At 40.3% G+C, this 13,788-nt stretch overlaps 1 protein-coding gene across 3 annotated transcripts in view; it reads right to left on the reverse strand.

Moving 5' to 3' along the window:
* Positions 1-1,844: 1,844 nt before the first annotated feature.
* Positions 1,845-13,788, reverse strand: part of MET (MET proto-oncogene, receptor tyrosine kinase) — a 90,045-nt gene continuing 78,101 nt past the window's right edge. For all 3 annotated transcript variants that reach the window (XM_064422331.1, XM_064422329.1, XM_064422330.1), the window contains exons 16-21: positions 12,295-12,375; positions 11,507-11,688; positions 9,839-9,948; positions 7,197-7,362; positions 6,182-6,318; positions 1,845-6,035 (exon numbers count right to left, since the gene is read on the reverse strand). In XM_064422331.1, the coding sequence (XP_064278401.1) occupies positions 5,825-6,035; positions 6,182-6,318; positions 7,197-7,362; positions 9,839-9,948; positions 11,507-11,688; positions 12,295-12,375 (887 nt within the window). In that variant the 3' untranslated portion in view covers positions 1,845-5,824. The remainder of the gene's footprint in view (positions 6,036-6,181; positions 6,319-7,196; positions 7,363-9,838; positions 9,949-11,506; positions 11,689-12,294; positions 12,376-13,788) is intronic.

The following is a 13,788-nucleotide window of genomic DNA, read 5'->3' on the forward strand; positions in this document are numbered from 1 at the left end:
GTGGTGGGAAGCCTGCCAGTGTAAGTCAGCTGCAGATCTGCTGCAGTGTGTACCTGGTAGAATCAAAATTACTAGGATGAAAAACTGAGCATGGGAAGCTTGTGATTCTGTTGACCCTTTCATAAATGCAATATATAGCATCCCTGAGAAATCATGAGAAGTAATCAGAGGAATGTGTTACAAATCTGGTATTTAAGTTCAGACCATCATTTGACTGTGTGTTACGCTGGTTTAGATTGAAGATCCTGGTATTAACAGCAGACTGTTTTAAAACCTTGGAGATTTTTTACTGACTTTTCAGGGAAATCCTGAAAATTTTTTGGAAAGTAAATTAAATATAAATAATTAGCATAAAAAATGGATGTCTTGTGACATAGCAGAATGTTTTCATTCTTAGCTACTATTTTCAATGCATTTTTCACAGAATAAAAGAACATTTAGGGTTAGAAGGGACCTCTGGAGATCATCAAGTCGGAACTTTTCACTGAAATATACTTCGAGGTAAAACTGAGCATATATATTTTTTGTTAAGAAGTAAATGTGTGTGGAGAAAACGTGTTTTGATGTTGGGTTTTCCTGATATTTTGAAATGACAAGAGCATGTACTGTTTTTAATCAGTTGAAATCACAGAATTAACTAGGTTGGAGATCTTTGAGATCATCGAGTCTAACCTATGACCTAACACCACTTTATCAACTAGACCATGGCACTGAGTGCCTCATCCAGTCTTTTCTAAAACACCTCCAGGGACAGTGACTCCACCACCTTCCTGGGCAGCCCACTCCAGTGTCCAATCACTCTCTGTGAGGAACTTCTTCCAGCCTAAATCTCCCCTGGCCCAGATTGTGTCCTCTTGTCCTGTCTCTGGTTCCCTGGGAGAAGAGGCCAAGCCCCACCTGGCTACAGGCTGCTTTCAGGTGGTTGTAGAGTGATAAGGTCACCCCTGAGCCTCCTCCAGGCTAAACAACCCCAGCTCCCTCAGCTGCCCCATACAGGACTTGTGTTCCAGACCCTTCACCAGCCTTGTTGCTCTTCTCTGGACACATTTCAACATCTCAACATCCTTCCTAAATTGGGGGCCCAGAGCTGGACACAGTACTCAAGGTGTGGCCTCACCAGTGCTGGGTGCAGGAAAGGAATCACTTCCCTGCTCCTGCTGGCCACACCATTGCTGATCCAAGCCAGGATGCCACTGGCCTTCTTGGCCACCTGGACACACATTGGCTCACACATGTTCAGCCTGCTGTCAATGAGATGATGTGCAATGAAGTATTCTTGAGTGAGTTACACACAAAATGTTCCCTTGAGATAAGACTCTGGAGAAATAAGCTTGTAGGGTAAGTCTCTAAGCCTAGAGGGGCACAGGACAGTGTGTATTGCAGTGCTTGTGGGGTGCCCACATAAAGTACACTTCACAAAAGAAAACTTGTGAATTCAGTGGGAGACATCTCATGTAACTGCGAGGAAATGTGTGGGAGAAGGGTGGGGCTGGCTCCTCTTGCTCCAGAAGAACGAAGAGCACCCTGGATTTTTCTCTTCAGGTGTCACAGATACAAAAAACCTTACAGACATGAAATGCAGGATGGATGACCCTGAGGGACACAGATTCAGGTAATTGAAATTTATTGTGGGTTGTGACTGATACCAAACATAGACTTGGATACCAAACACAAGTGCTGGCATCCTTGTTGGGCCATGCAGGTACTCCTTATGGTAGCAAAAATCCAAATCAAGAATTGTAAGGCTCTGCATGGGTAGAGCCTGTGGTTAGGCAAGAGGCTTCCTATTCAAACAAACTATGCCATAGTTGTTGACAACAAATATTTGGTATCTTTCTTTGATGTATTTATGGCTAGGAGGCTGATGAACTGTGTGTTTGATTTATTGCTGCACTCTGTATTTTTAGATTTCTGAGTTTTTTTCCTCTCTCTCCCACAGTTCCACAGGTTGCTCTTTCCATGTTAATCAGAAAAAGTATACAGACAGACTTGTCACTTTAACAGTCAATGTGAGCAGTAATTCTAGCACAAGGAGTTTAACGTATTACAATAATTCATTTTAATAACGTTTATTCGGTCATGACAACAACTATAAACATAAGTACCATTCAGCTCTTTGCCAATATATGAACTTACTGACATCAAATCTTTACCAGAGTCACATATTCTTACAGGTGTCCCAGACACAACATTAACTTTATTAAGCAAAAGTTCATAAATAGTAAAAATGTCCTCTGTTTCACATTGCAGCATTCCTTAAGCATGTACGTACAAGTTTGGAGTAACTTCTCCAAATCTATGTGTCATAAACTTCCTTAGCTGTTTTAACAACCACAGAGATGATTTTTTTTTTGCCTGCAGCAAAGCCTTTTGTCCTTGAGCAATCTACAATTAGTATCACTCTCAGCAGACATGAAAGTTCATTTCTGAAATGAAAGTGGTGATGAAACACAATACAATATTATCTGCTCATAGCTTGCCTACCCACTTTGCCCTCATTATAAATCTTTCAGTTATAGCACACTCTCCCAAGAACAATATATCTCCCTTATATCAGTTCTTTATCTGCATTACCTCTCTTTGAAGATCTTAAAATGGTTGGCCTGCAGCAATGGAGATATTATACTTAGGGTGGAGTGTGTTTACAGTCAGTTCTTTTCCTTTTTAATATTTACACAGTATTTCTTAAGGTTGCTACAGTTTATGAATCATGTACATTGACATACATTTTCTGAAATGTTCACAGTGCAGTATTTTGTGGCCTAACCAAACTTTGTAAATGTCATTAAAAATAAACTTTTTTTTTAATATAAAAATAGAATACTTTATGTGTTTACACCAGCAAACCCAGTTCTATCCTATTCTAAACAAACTATACAGTAGTATGCACAGAATTCCACAGGAACAGAAATGACATGTGATGTTTGCCCTAAAGTTATAGTACTCTTCCCTAATGAATAGAAGTTTTATTTACTATCTCTTTTCAAAATTGTTTCTCTGGTCATAACTTAGCATTAAAAGTAGATAATTCACTGGGTTGTGTGATCCAAGAAGAGAGGAAAGAGGGCCTAAAGCCATTTCTTCTTTTGATCAGTCTTCTCTGCTCTTCAGGGCTGGTATGAAGAATTTACTGATATGCCTGCTATGGTGGGGTCTTTTTAGGTCAGGGCTGCCTGCAACACCTCTGCTCCTTACTAACCTTTGTTAGTAGCTCTACCAAGGGTAGGTGGCAGAGCTTCAGCTGCTCACCAAGTGACTCACCAGACAGCAGTCTTCAAGTTTTAATTCCCAGAGTGATTCACTGTTTATTGAAAGAAATGGAGGCTTTTCATTTTTCAGCAAGATATCTGTTGCTGTTGGCTGTTTGAGTCAAATAAATGACTGAATGTTGGAATAATGTTGACACTAGGAATGCTTTAAGCTAGATGACTTTCCCTGTGTTTTTTTGTACCGTCTGACTATACCAGAGAACTGGTATGACACAGAATCAGAGAATCATAGAATGGCCCAGGTTGGAAGGGACCTTGAAGACCATATAGTTCCAGCCCCTCTGTTGTGGGTATATTGATGAATGTTGAAAATTCCAGGGATGGGGCATTCACAACTTCCCTGTTCTACTGCGTCACCACCCTCACAGTGAAGAATTTTTTCCCAATATCTAATTTAAACCTGGTGTTTGTCAGTTTAAAGTCATTCCCCCTTCTTCTGTCACTACATGCCTTTGTAAATAGTCTTGTTCCATCCTTCCTTCAGGCTCCCTTCAGGTACTGGAAGTCCACAATTAGGTCATCCCAAAGCCTTCTCTCTTCCAGGCTAAACAATCCCAATTCTCCCAGTCTTTCCCCACTGGTGAGGTGCTCCAATTCTCTAATCATCATGGTTAATGATTGATGTCCTTCCTGTGATGGAGCCTGAGAGCTGGATGCACCACTCCAGGTGGGTCTCACCAGAGTGGAGAAGGGGCAGAATCCCCTCCCTTGAGTGGCTGGCCACGCTGCTCTTGATGCAGCCCAGGGTACAATTGTCTTTCTGGGTTGGGAGAGCACTTTGCTTGCTCACTTGCAGCCTCTCATGCACCCCAAGTCCTTCTTGGCAGGGCTGCTCTGCATCTGTTCATCCCCAAACCTGTGGTGATACAGGGTGACCCAGCTGCAGCACCTTGCCCTTGGTCCTGTTAAAACTCATGACATTCCCACCAGTTTGCTTCTTGAGCTTGTCCAGGTCCCTCGGGATGGCATCCCATCCTTCAGGTGTGTCAGCTGCACCTCTCAGCTTGGTGTCATCTGCAAATGTGCTGAGGGCACTCGTGCCCTTTGTCTGTGTCATTAATGAAGATATTAAATAACACTGGTCGCAGTGCTGACCCTGAGAGACACCACTTGTGACTGATGGCCATGAGGACTCTGAGCCATTGCCACTACTCTGTGGATGCGACTGTCCAAACAACTTCTTATCCATCTTATAGTCCACCCACCAAATCCATCTCTCTCCATTTCAGAGAGGAGGTTGTGGGGGCCTGTAGCAAAAACCTTAGAGAAGCCCAGATAAATGACACATGTACACCTCCCCTTGTCCACTGGTGACATAGAAGGCCACTAGGCTGGTCAGGCAAGACTTGCCCTTGGAGAAGTTGTGCTGGTGTCTTGAATGGTGGTGAAGGACTGTGCTGTCCTTCATGTGCCTTCTAGGAGGATCTGTTCCGTGACCTTCCCAGGCACAGAGGTGAGGCTGACAGGTTGGTAGCTCCCAGGGTTGTTTGTTCTCAAAGATAGGTACACTGTTCCCTTTTTCCAGTCAACTGGGACTTTCCCTGACTGCCATGACTTTTTGAATATCATGGAGAGCAGCTTGGCAACTGTATCAGCCAATTCCTTCAGGACTCCGGGATACATTTCATCAGGTCCCACAGACTTGTGCGCATTCAGGTTCCCTGGGTGGTCGTGAACCTGGTCGTACAGTGGGAGAGGCTTTGCTCTCCCAGTCCTCATCCTGTTGTCCATCCTTTCAAGAGGTGTGGGAGGAAATGTTGCCATTGAAGACTAAGGAAAGAAAGTTAAGTACCTCAGACTTCTCATCCACTGTTTAACATAGGGGGAACACCTCCTTTGCCTTACTTTTCTGATTAACATAACTGTAGAATCCCTTTCTGTTATTCTTTGCATCCCTTGCCAGTTTCAGTTCCAGTTTTCTCTTGGCCTTCGTCCCCCACTTCTTATTCAATCATACTTTTCTATACTTATTTTACTGCACACCATTTCTTGATTTTGATTTTTGTTAAGACACCATGAAGCTGGCTATCTTGACGGCCTAGGTTCTTACAAACCTTGTTGATGTAGTTCAAAAATCCAAAGTTTTCTCCATGTGGGATCAAAATACATTTTAAACTCTTGTAATTCTCATTGCATTTCTTGGCCTTTTGTGTGGAAACCATTTCTGCACTGCTCGTTATCCTAAAGTACATGCACAGTAACAGTCCTTCCAGCCATACTGATTGATATTCTATTTTCATGGCATTTGTTCTTGGGTCTGAGCACACATTAATGACAGTTTGTGGGAACTAACTCTGGAAGGTAGCACACCACATTTCCATTTGTTAAATTGATGGCCTTCTCTAAGTACTTGGCAATTACTGTGATGGTTTATGGAATCCTGTATTCTTAAACAATATGATGTTGTGTCCTTGTACTAGTGCAACTTGGGCAACAACATAAACATGTGCAACAGTGTTCTCACAAAGACTGGGCAGTAAAAACTAGTGGACAAAATGTTTTTCTTTTTGTTCATTCAACAAAGAATGGATTTTCCTTAATTTCAGACATACCCGTCATGTGTCAACATCCGCGTCTGTGTTGTCTTGTGATGATAGAAGAGAAGGATAGGGAGCAATGCACTTGACATTGACATAAGTAGCATTGACATGAACATAGTGTTCCCCAATAAAAGTGGAGAAGATTGTTGATATTTTTGAAACAAGTTCAGAAAATGCTGGACGCATCTCAGGTTTCGGATGCCAGCACTTCAGCATGACTTCATACCTGCCATTCAAAGAGAAGAAGTGTTTAATTATGAAATCACATAAAAGGAAAAAAAAACCCAGCTCTCTCTTTCCTCCCACAGTCTCAGTTACTATAGTACCAGAATCAGCAGCATTTGCAGAAGCTTTTGCAAACTATTTACTTACAGTGGATCAGGGCAGTATTCAGGTTGCAGCAGCCTTCTTCCTTGTAGTAAGTAAACAGTTATATCAAAAGAATTTACATCAGGATAAGGTGGTGCTCCTCGTGTCATAAGTTCCCATAACAATACACCAAAGGACCACTAAGAAAACAAACAATAAATAAAAAGTTAAAGAGTTGGAGCGATTTACATTCCTGTTTCAGAAGATGGTTTGACAGATTTAAGCATTCAACTGCATGGATTTTCCCTTTGAAAAGTTGTTTTACTGCATTCAGCTTTCTTTTAAGTGGGCTAATAAATGCTGTAGGGACTTGAGGAGCCACTTAAATAAGAGCCAGAGAATCTCAACTAAGTAAATGAAAGAAAATAAAAGCCAATAGGCCTGCTACTTTGCTGGTATAAATTGGCAGACTTCTTTTGAGGTTAATGGAGCTCTGCCAGTTTATATGAACTGATGAGCTGGCTAACTCTGTGTAAATACATGCTGAAGACAATATACATGGTGAAAATTCTACGCATAACAAGTCAGTCTGAATCTGGATTGAACAGAGAGCTAAAATACAAAGCAATCCAGCCAATCGACTGCATTGTAACAATTTTTTCTTTGTAAATGTCCAGGTAGCACTTGAGATTTCTGTAGGCAGCCAGTAAGTATTTATGAAACAAATGAAGTATTTTGGACAACTATTAACTTTTACAAATCTCTAAGTTAACCAGTTCTGTCAAGCTTTCCAGAGCCCCTCCTATAGCAGGGTTCTTGGCTTCTTGGAATGTCCTTAGTTTCCCTTGGAACAGGGTTAAACTCCTACTTCTTTCCTGAGCAGTAAGATATAAGGTCAACAACTTCTTGCTTAGTGACTGGGACAAATACACTTTCTGGATGTAGAAAGACTTTTATTCTTATCTGAACAAAAGCTAGATTCAAATATCAGTTTTCATATGGAGCTGTTCCATTAATTAAATACTAGAAAGATGCCACAGGCAATATAAAAGAAGATACAAATATGTTTGTACATTACCACATCTGACTTTGTTGTGAATTTCTGAGTTTGTAAACTCTCTAAAGCCATCCATTTCACTGGCAGTTTAGCTCCTGTTTTGTTGTGCACACTGTAGTATTCTTTATCATAGACATCTCTAGCAAGACCAAAATCAGCAACCTTGACAGTGAATTTTTCATCCAACCTAGAGAAATGACAAAAGGTATTATTTGCAACTGAGTGGGCAAGATTTACTGTGTTGTGGATTATAATGACTGACTTGCATTTTTGGGACTGTGACTTTGGATGGCAGTACCTTATTTGGCATCTATGAACTAACGTAACCCTGAAACAAAAGTGCAGCAAAGTATATTTGACACCCATTTAACACAGTGAATGAACTCAGGAAATTACTGATATTGTTTTGATAATACAATTTGAATTATAGTTATTTTAAAACAATTGCTATGTATAAAACGATTTTTGCTAATAGCCTATACATCCTGATTGAGTTCTACATCATTTCTTCCACAGCTGTTTTTTTTTTCTGTATCCTTAAAATCTGCTTGTTTTTATTTCCAAGTTAATGCATCACCTTTCCTACTGACTCTCAGTTTTGATAAGGAGGGATCCATCATTATTTCGGTGACTGCCTTTATGTAATAATGTAGCTAAGGATGAGTTTGATGTGTGTCCTGGGGGAAAATTATGGCATAACAAAAGTTCTCTTGGGGTTACAGCTCAACCATACCAGAAGATCTCCTTAGCTTTGCTTCTCCTAAACTTGGTATTTGTCCTGATAAGTGGTATCATTATTATAAACAGAGTGTGGGTGTGGGCATTTTCAAGCCTATCCTTCTTTACATGTGCAGACCTAGTCACAGCAAGGACTTCCTTTTGGGTTCTTTACAGCCTCACACAGTCACAGCATGGGTGTGGTTGGAAGGGGCCCCTGAAGATCATTTGGTTCCCCACTGTCTCCCCTGCTCAAAGCAGGGTCTGCTGCTACAGGTTGCTCAGAACCACGACCAGGTGGGTTTTGAATATTTGCAAGGATAAGGATTCCACCACTTTTCTGGCAACCTGGGTCAGTGTTCAGTCATCTGTACAATAAAAGAGCTATTATGTTTAAATACAATTTTTTTCTATTTCAGTTTGTGCCCACTGCCTCTTGGCCTGTCCTTGGGCATCACTTAGAAGAATTTGGCTTTCTCTTCTTTAATCCATCATATCAGTTATACATACAGATAACATCCCCTTGAACCTTTGCTAGGCTAAATGATCCTGTCTCTCTCAGTGTCTGCACATGACATTTCCCTGACTTGAATTTATGAGGTTTCTGTCTGGACAATTCTGGTCTGTTGAAGTCAGTGCAATGGGACAGAACCATCTGCTGTATTTACTGATATTGTAACTTAATCAGATGAAGGGAGTAGGAAGGAACTTTGATGGATCAACAAGAAACAGTTTATGCCATAGCAGGTTCCTGCACCTCTTCCAGGATAGTGGAATAGAGTAAAGAGTCCCTGAGGACTACATTTGCATGCTGGCTTCCTTTCTGATAGACATCACCAGTGCAGCAGGGCCTGTACTGAGTGTTGGATTGCACATGGCCACTGGGGGAAATGGGTCTTGTGGCAGCAGCTCTCCAGGCTCTGAAGTGCTGATCCCTACAGAAGTGCAAAAGCAGTCATTCAGTGGTCATGTGAGACACCCTGAGAGCTGTTCCTTCCTCATCCAAGGAAGAGACAGTAGGCCAAGAGGAATGTCCTGTTGCCACCATTTGGACTTTGATTAGATGAACTAGGTCTTTTGTTCAGTAACCCAATGCATTTGTTCTTAGGAAATATGAAAATGTGCTTGTTGTTTTTTCATCCGTTAAAAAACCCAATACCTGCAATAAAATGTTCTTTTTCAGAGGCTGTTCAACTGCAGAGGTGTGCACCCTTGAAAAAATAATAAGACATCTAATGTCACAGGTTAATGACCCTTTTGCAGCCACAGTTCCAGTTTATGATACGCTAAAAATAAACTTTAAGGCTGTGCCTCATTAATTCACAACATCAGTGATAAATCAGCATAATCATATTGGCAAATCCTGTATCAGTTTGTCTTTGTGGGAACTGAGCTGTCTGGCTTCCCAGACACTAGTAAGATTCTTTGAATGTTAATTTGTGTGCCTGGTTGAGCCAAAGTAAGCTCATACTCATGTAATGAAAGACTATTGTCAAGAGGTCTCACTGGTGTTTCTTTGTGTTCCTGTTTTTCTCACAAAGTTCCTCTGTGTTCCTCTCCCTCCTGGTTAGGTGTGGCAGCAGAGACAGGCTGCTTCTGAAGAGGCTGGGTGGAAGCACAGCAAGTTGAGGCAACAGCACTTTAACTTCCCTTAGGAGATGCCTTTTAAACTCTAACCAATGATTTTGAGAGGCTACACTTTCACCTCAGCCTTCTTATTTCTCACACTCAAAAAAAGCTTATGTGTTAGAAATGAGCCCTTAGCAAGATGAGTAGCTCATCAGTATGCAAGACAAACACCAGTATAATTGCAGAGCAATGAAAAAACCACCATCTTTTTACTAAAAAATAGCAGAATCCTGGAAACTTCAGTTTATCTCATCTCATTTCACTGTTTTACACAGAAGAGTGTGGTAATGTGGCTGAAAGTAGATGTTTGTACTTACATACAGTTTCTTGCTGCCAAATCTCTATGGACAAACTTTTTACTTGCAAGGTATTTCATTCCTTTTGCAACCTGAAGGCCAAATCCAATTAAGTCTTTTACTGTTGGATTCTGTAAAATACAAACATTTATGATAAAATGAATGCAGAAGCTTAAGGATTGGACTGCTTTATGCTGTGACTCTTTAGGTTTTATACACCTCTCCTGCCACCAGAATGATCAAGAAAGGTTGGTGCTTGTAGTGAAACTGTTTTAAGTTTAGGTCAGCTTCTTACCCCCAGTGAGAAAGCACACTATAAGAAAACAAAAGAGCTGACACTCTCCAGAAGAGCAGAGTTTGCAGCATAAGCAGCATAACCTGACCTGAGAAGTGGAACAGTATGCTGAAACCTCAGCTCACAGACAATACACAAAATTCACATATGTGGTCTTAAGGGTGATAGCATGTAACTCAGTAGAAGGTACCAACTGAATTTGGAGCTCATCAGCTGGAGATGACCAAAAGAAGAGAAAGTCCTGTTTGGGACAAAATAGGTGCATCAGTATGATGTCGTGAAAAAGGCAAATGTGACCTTAGCAGTTACCAGAGGAAGATTTTTGGCAATGATTGTTAATTCTTTCTTTTTGCCTACACGGTGAGATGATACTCAAAATGTTAAATATCAAAATAAATACAGACATAAACCTATAAATATTTTATGGTAATAATATGACTTGTAACAGTAAGAATCCTACAGATTTTTGTGTTTTTGACACTGCTCCTTATAATTTTCTTCTGTGGAACAATCTGATTCAACTGTGGTCATTATTCTATTTATTTCAGGAAGGACTATGGCACTATTTACAGAAAAGGGACCTGGTACTTGTAGAATGAGAAAAGCCCAAATGGGAGCAGGTCCCAGCCTCAAAAAGCTTAACTCCTCCAAAAATTTGTTGAAAATATATTTTTTTTAAATTGTACTGGCTATTGCTGATTGCCGTAAAAGCAAGGACAACATCCTGTTGGCTCAGAAGTCACTTTATGTTGTTCTAACACTGTGAAATAGGTGAAATACTGCAGTGTAAAGTGGGCTTACAGTGCCTGAGGTAAGATCTCTGGTCTCCTACTTGAGAGAAAGCAGTGAGGCTCATTTGAGGAATCTACAGTTTTTCAATGGAAATGGGGAAGATTGCTGATAAGAGTGTATGCATAGTTGTATAACAGCTCCTGTTTTTCTTTCTTAAGATAAGAAGAAAAAATATTGATAATAAAGATACTGTGACACTAGCTGGACGTGGAGTTCCCTCACCTAGGAGCTGGAGGAGCAGAGGCTGATGACTGGCACAGCTCTGCTAAAGTCAACAGAGATGTGCCAGTTTAACCAGCAGATGACTGGGCCTCTGCATGTAGATCTCATAACACATTTGTTTATAAAGAGGCTTATGGATGGGAAATGAGAAATACTTATTGCTGATAATTTCTGGGAAACATTCTAGAGAGGAATTTAAGGGGGAGGGGAAGGAGTGGCGCTGCTGTGGCTGGGCTCGATGCCAGACTAAGCAAGTGCTAAAGGTTAAGGTGTAGTAACAGCAGCAAGTTGCAGACGTAATGTAATTATGAGAGCTTGTAAGTGTTGGAGCAGGGCGTGGCCAGACTTGCATTGCCATTTATACCTCACCAGGTACTTACGTGAGTCTCATTCCTAATGAAGTTTCGAAGATCTCCATGTTTCATGTACGGAAGAACAACTAATGGGGATCCTTCATTGGGCAAACAGATTCCCAGGAGCGACAGAACATTGGGATGAGTGAAATCTTTCATGATTATTCCTTCTTTCAGAAACTGAGCTACTTCTTCCAGGTCTGTAATCCCTGAGAAATCCAGAAATAAAATGAGTTAATTAAAAGAAACAGAAACAAACTAGGGTTCATTTCTCTGCAGCATGTCATTGTACAACAAAGTGATGAGAGACTACAAACATGCTCTCCACCTCCCACATTACAATGAGGTTATGTGCATTGGTTTTCCTACAATGACCAAATACAGGCTGTTGGTAAGTTTAATTCTGTTTCTCCATTTCTTATTTTGAATGATTTAAAATTGAATAACAACACTTGAATAAAGTCCTTAATAAATGTTATACTATCTATGTGTTTTTCCAACAGCTTTGCCCACTTTTCAGCAACTTAACTTCCAAACCTAAATCTTCAGTACTCAGTAGAATAAAAAAATGATGCTACCTTTCCCTTATTTTTCCAGAGTTTTTTTTTCTTTATAGAGGAATTATATGGACATTTCATTTGATGTAAAAATATATGCCAATATGTTGTGGTAATTGGAATTGCTCCAAAGATAAATCTGATTCAGCTGCACTAAGAATCTTTGTTTGTGAATGTATACTTCACTGGAATTTCTTGGTTCACCCCAGTTATCTTTGGAATGAACAGTAACATCTCACTATTAAACATGTAACTCACTATTCAGTGACTTCACAGCACAATGAATTTTCCTGCTATCGTTATCCAGCAATGTCCCATGATACACACAGCCAAAATGTCCTGTATAAAAAAAATGAGCAATATTAGCTTTAAGAAGTAAAATTAGCTTTCTGGTATTTTCCACTGGGTAACAATTATACTGTAAGAAAGTGATCACACTCCATTTCTATCCAATTCCCAACACTTGTAATATACACTTCCTAACTAACATATTAAAATAAATGGAATCAGACCATTACATAAAACCACCATTCATAAAATCACCATTACATAAAACCACCACTACATAAAACCACCATTACATAAAATGAAAACTCTCCTTGCAGCATAATTGGTATTTCTTGACCTAAATGGAGAGTATAAATAATGACAAGGCTGGCGCCACAAGTATTTTGTGTACTTGTAATGACTGAGCACACAAAACCCACGTCAGCCCATTCCCATCCTCTCCTGTGACGTGGGTGTCAAAGGAGGACACCTGGAAGGCACAGGGAGCAGTTAGGAGCTGACATGACCCCTGGATTGGTGGTTCCCAGTGATCTGCAAGCCCATGCTAAGTGGTCCACTGGACTGTACCCACTTGATGCATCTGATGGAAAGGACAGCCACTCTGGGATTGCAGTCACTCAGGTCTTGCTATTCCGTGGAAAATGTTGAGTGTTAAAAGTGATGTGCTGGATGTGGAGAGTTTGGGAGTTGCTCTACTGATCACAGACTGATGACACCACTTGGCAGTTTTTTTCTATGGCCTAGTTCCAAGTATAAAATATCACTAAAAGATGATGAACAAAATTTGCCTTCTTTCTCATGGTCTAGGCAGTGAAATGAACTGCCAGGGACACAGAAATCTTGTGCTTTCCTGCCAAGCAAATGATGTTGTCTACCAAAAGTTACTACGAGAAATCAGGTTTACCAGTTTGGGAAACTGAAGTTTGAGCTCCAGGTTCAGACATCAATTTCTCTAAATCAAATTATGTACGTGCAGTTGTGGCTTAATTCACAGATGAACTATGTACTGGAAACTTATAAAATACTAATATTTGCAGTTAGAAAGCATAATTTTTTTTTCCTTAAGTGTGAGCTCTACAGAGAACAAGACTATCTGATCAATTTTACTACGTTCCAGTCATAAGCTCGGGTCAGAGCTCAGTTTGCTTTGCTTTTGGCTTAAAGTAAAATTAATCCAAAGTTTGTTTTATAAAAGCAACTAAAATCCCATCAGACCACAGATTGCTTGGAGCCTGGGCAAAAATCCTAAAGCTTGAATTGGGTGTGTCTAAAATATTTTGGGGTTTGGCCCATTTCTGGTTAGAAGGGAGAAAATTTAAAATAGTTAATTATCTTGGTGTCATTCCAGATATTTTTCAACATTTAAAAAATGGGAAATTACTTGGAGTTTTCCAAAACAAAAGAGAAAAGAAAAAGGCCCACCCTTGCTTTGGGGATGATGAAGTGTAATACATAGAAATGAAA

This window comes from Passer domesticus, chromosome 5, assembly GCF_036417665.1.
Source record: "Passer domesticus isolate bPasDom1 chromosome 5, bPasDom1.hap1, whole genome shotgun sequence".
In the NCBI taxonomy this organism is placed as follows: Eukaryota; Metazoa; Chordata; class Aves; order Passeriformes; family Passeridae; genus Passer; species Passer domesticus.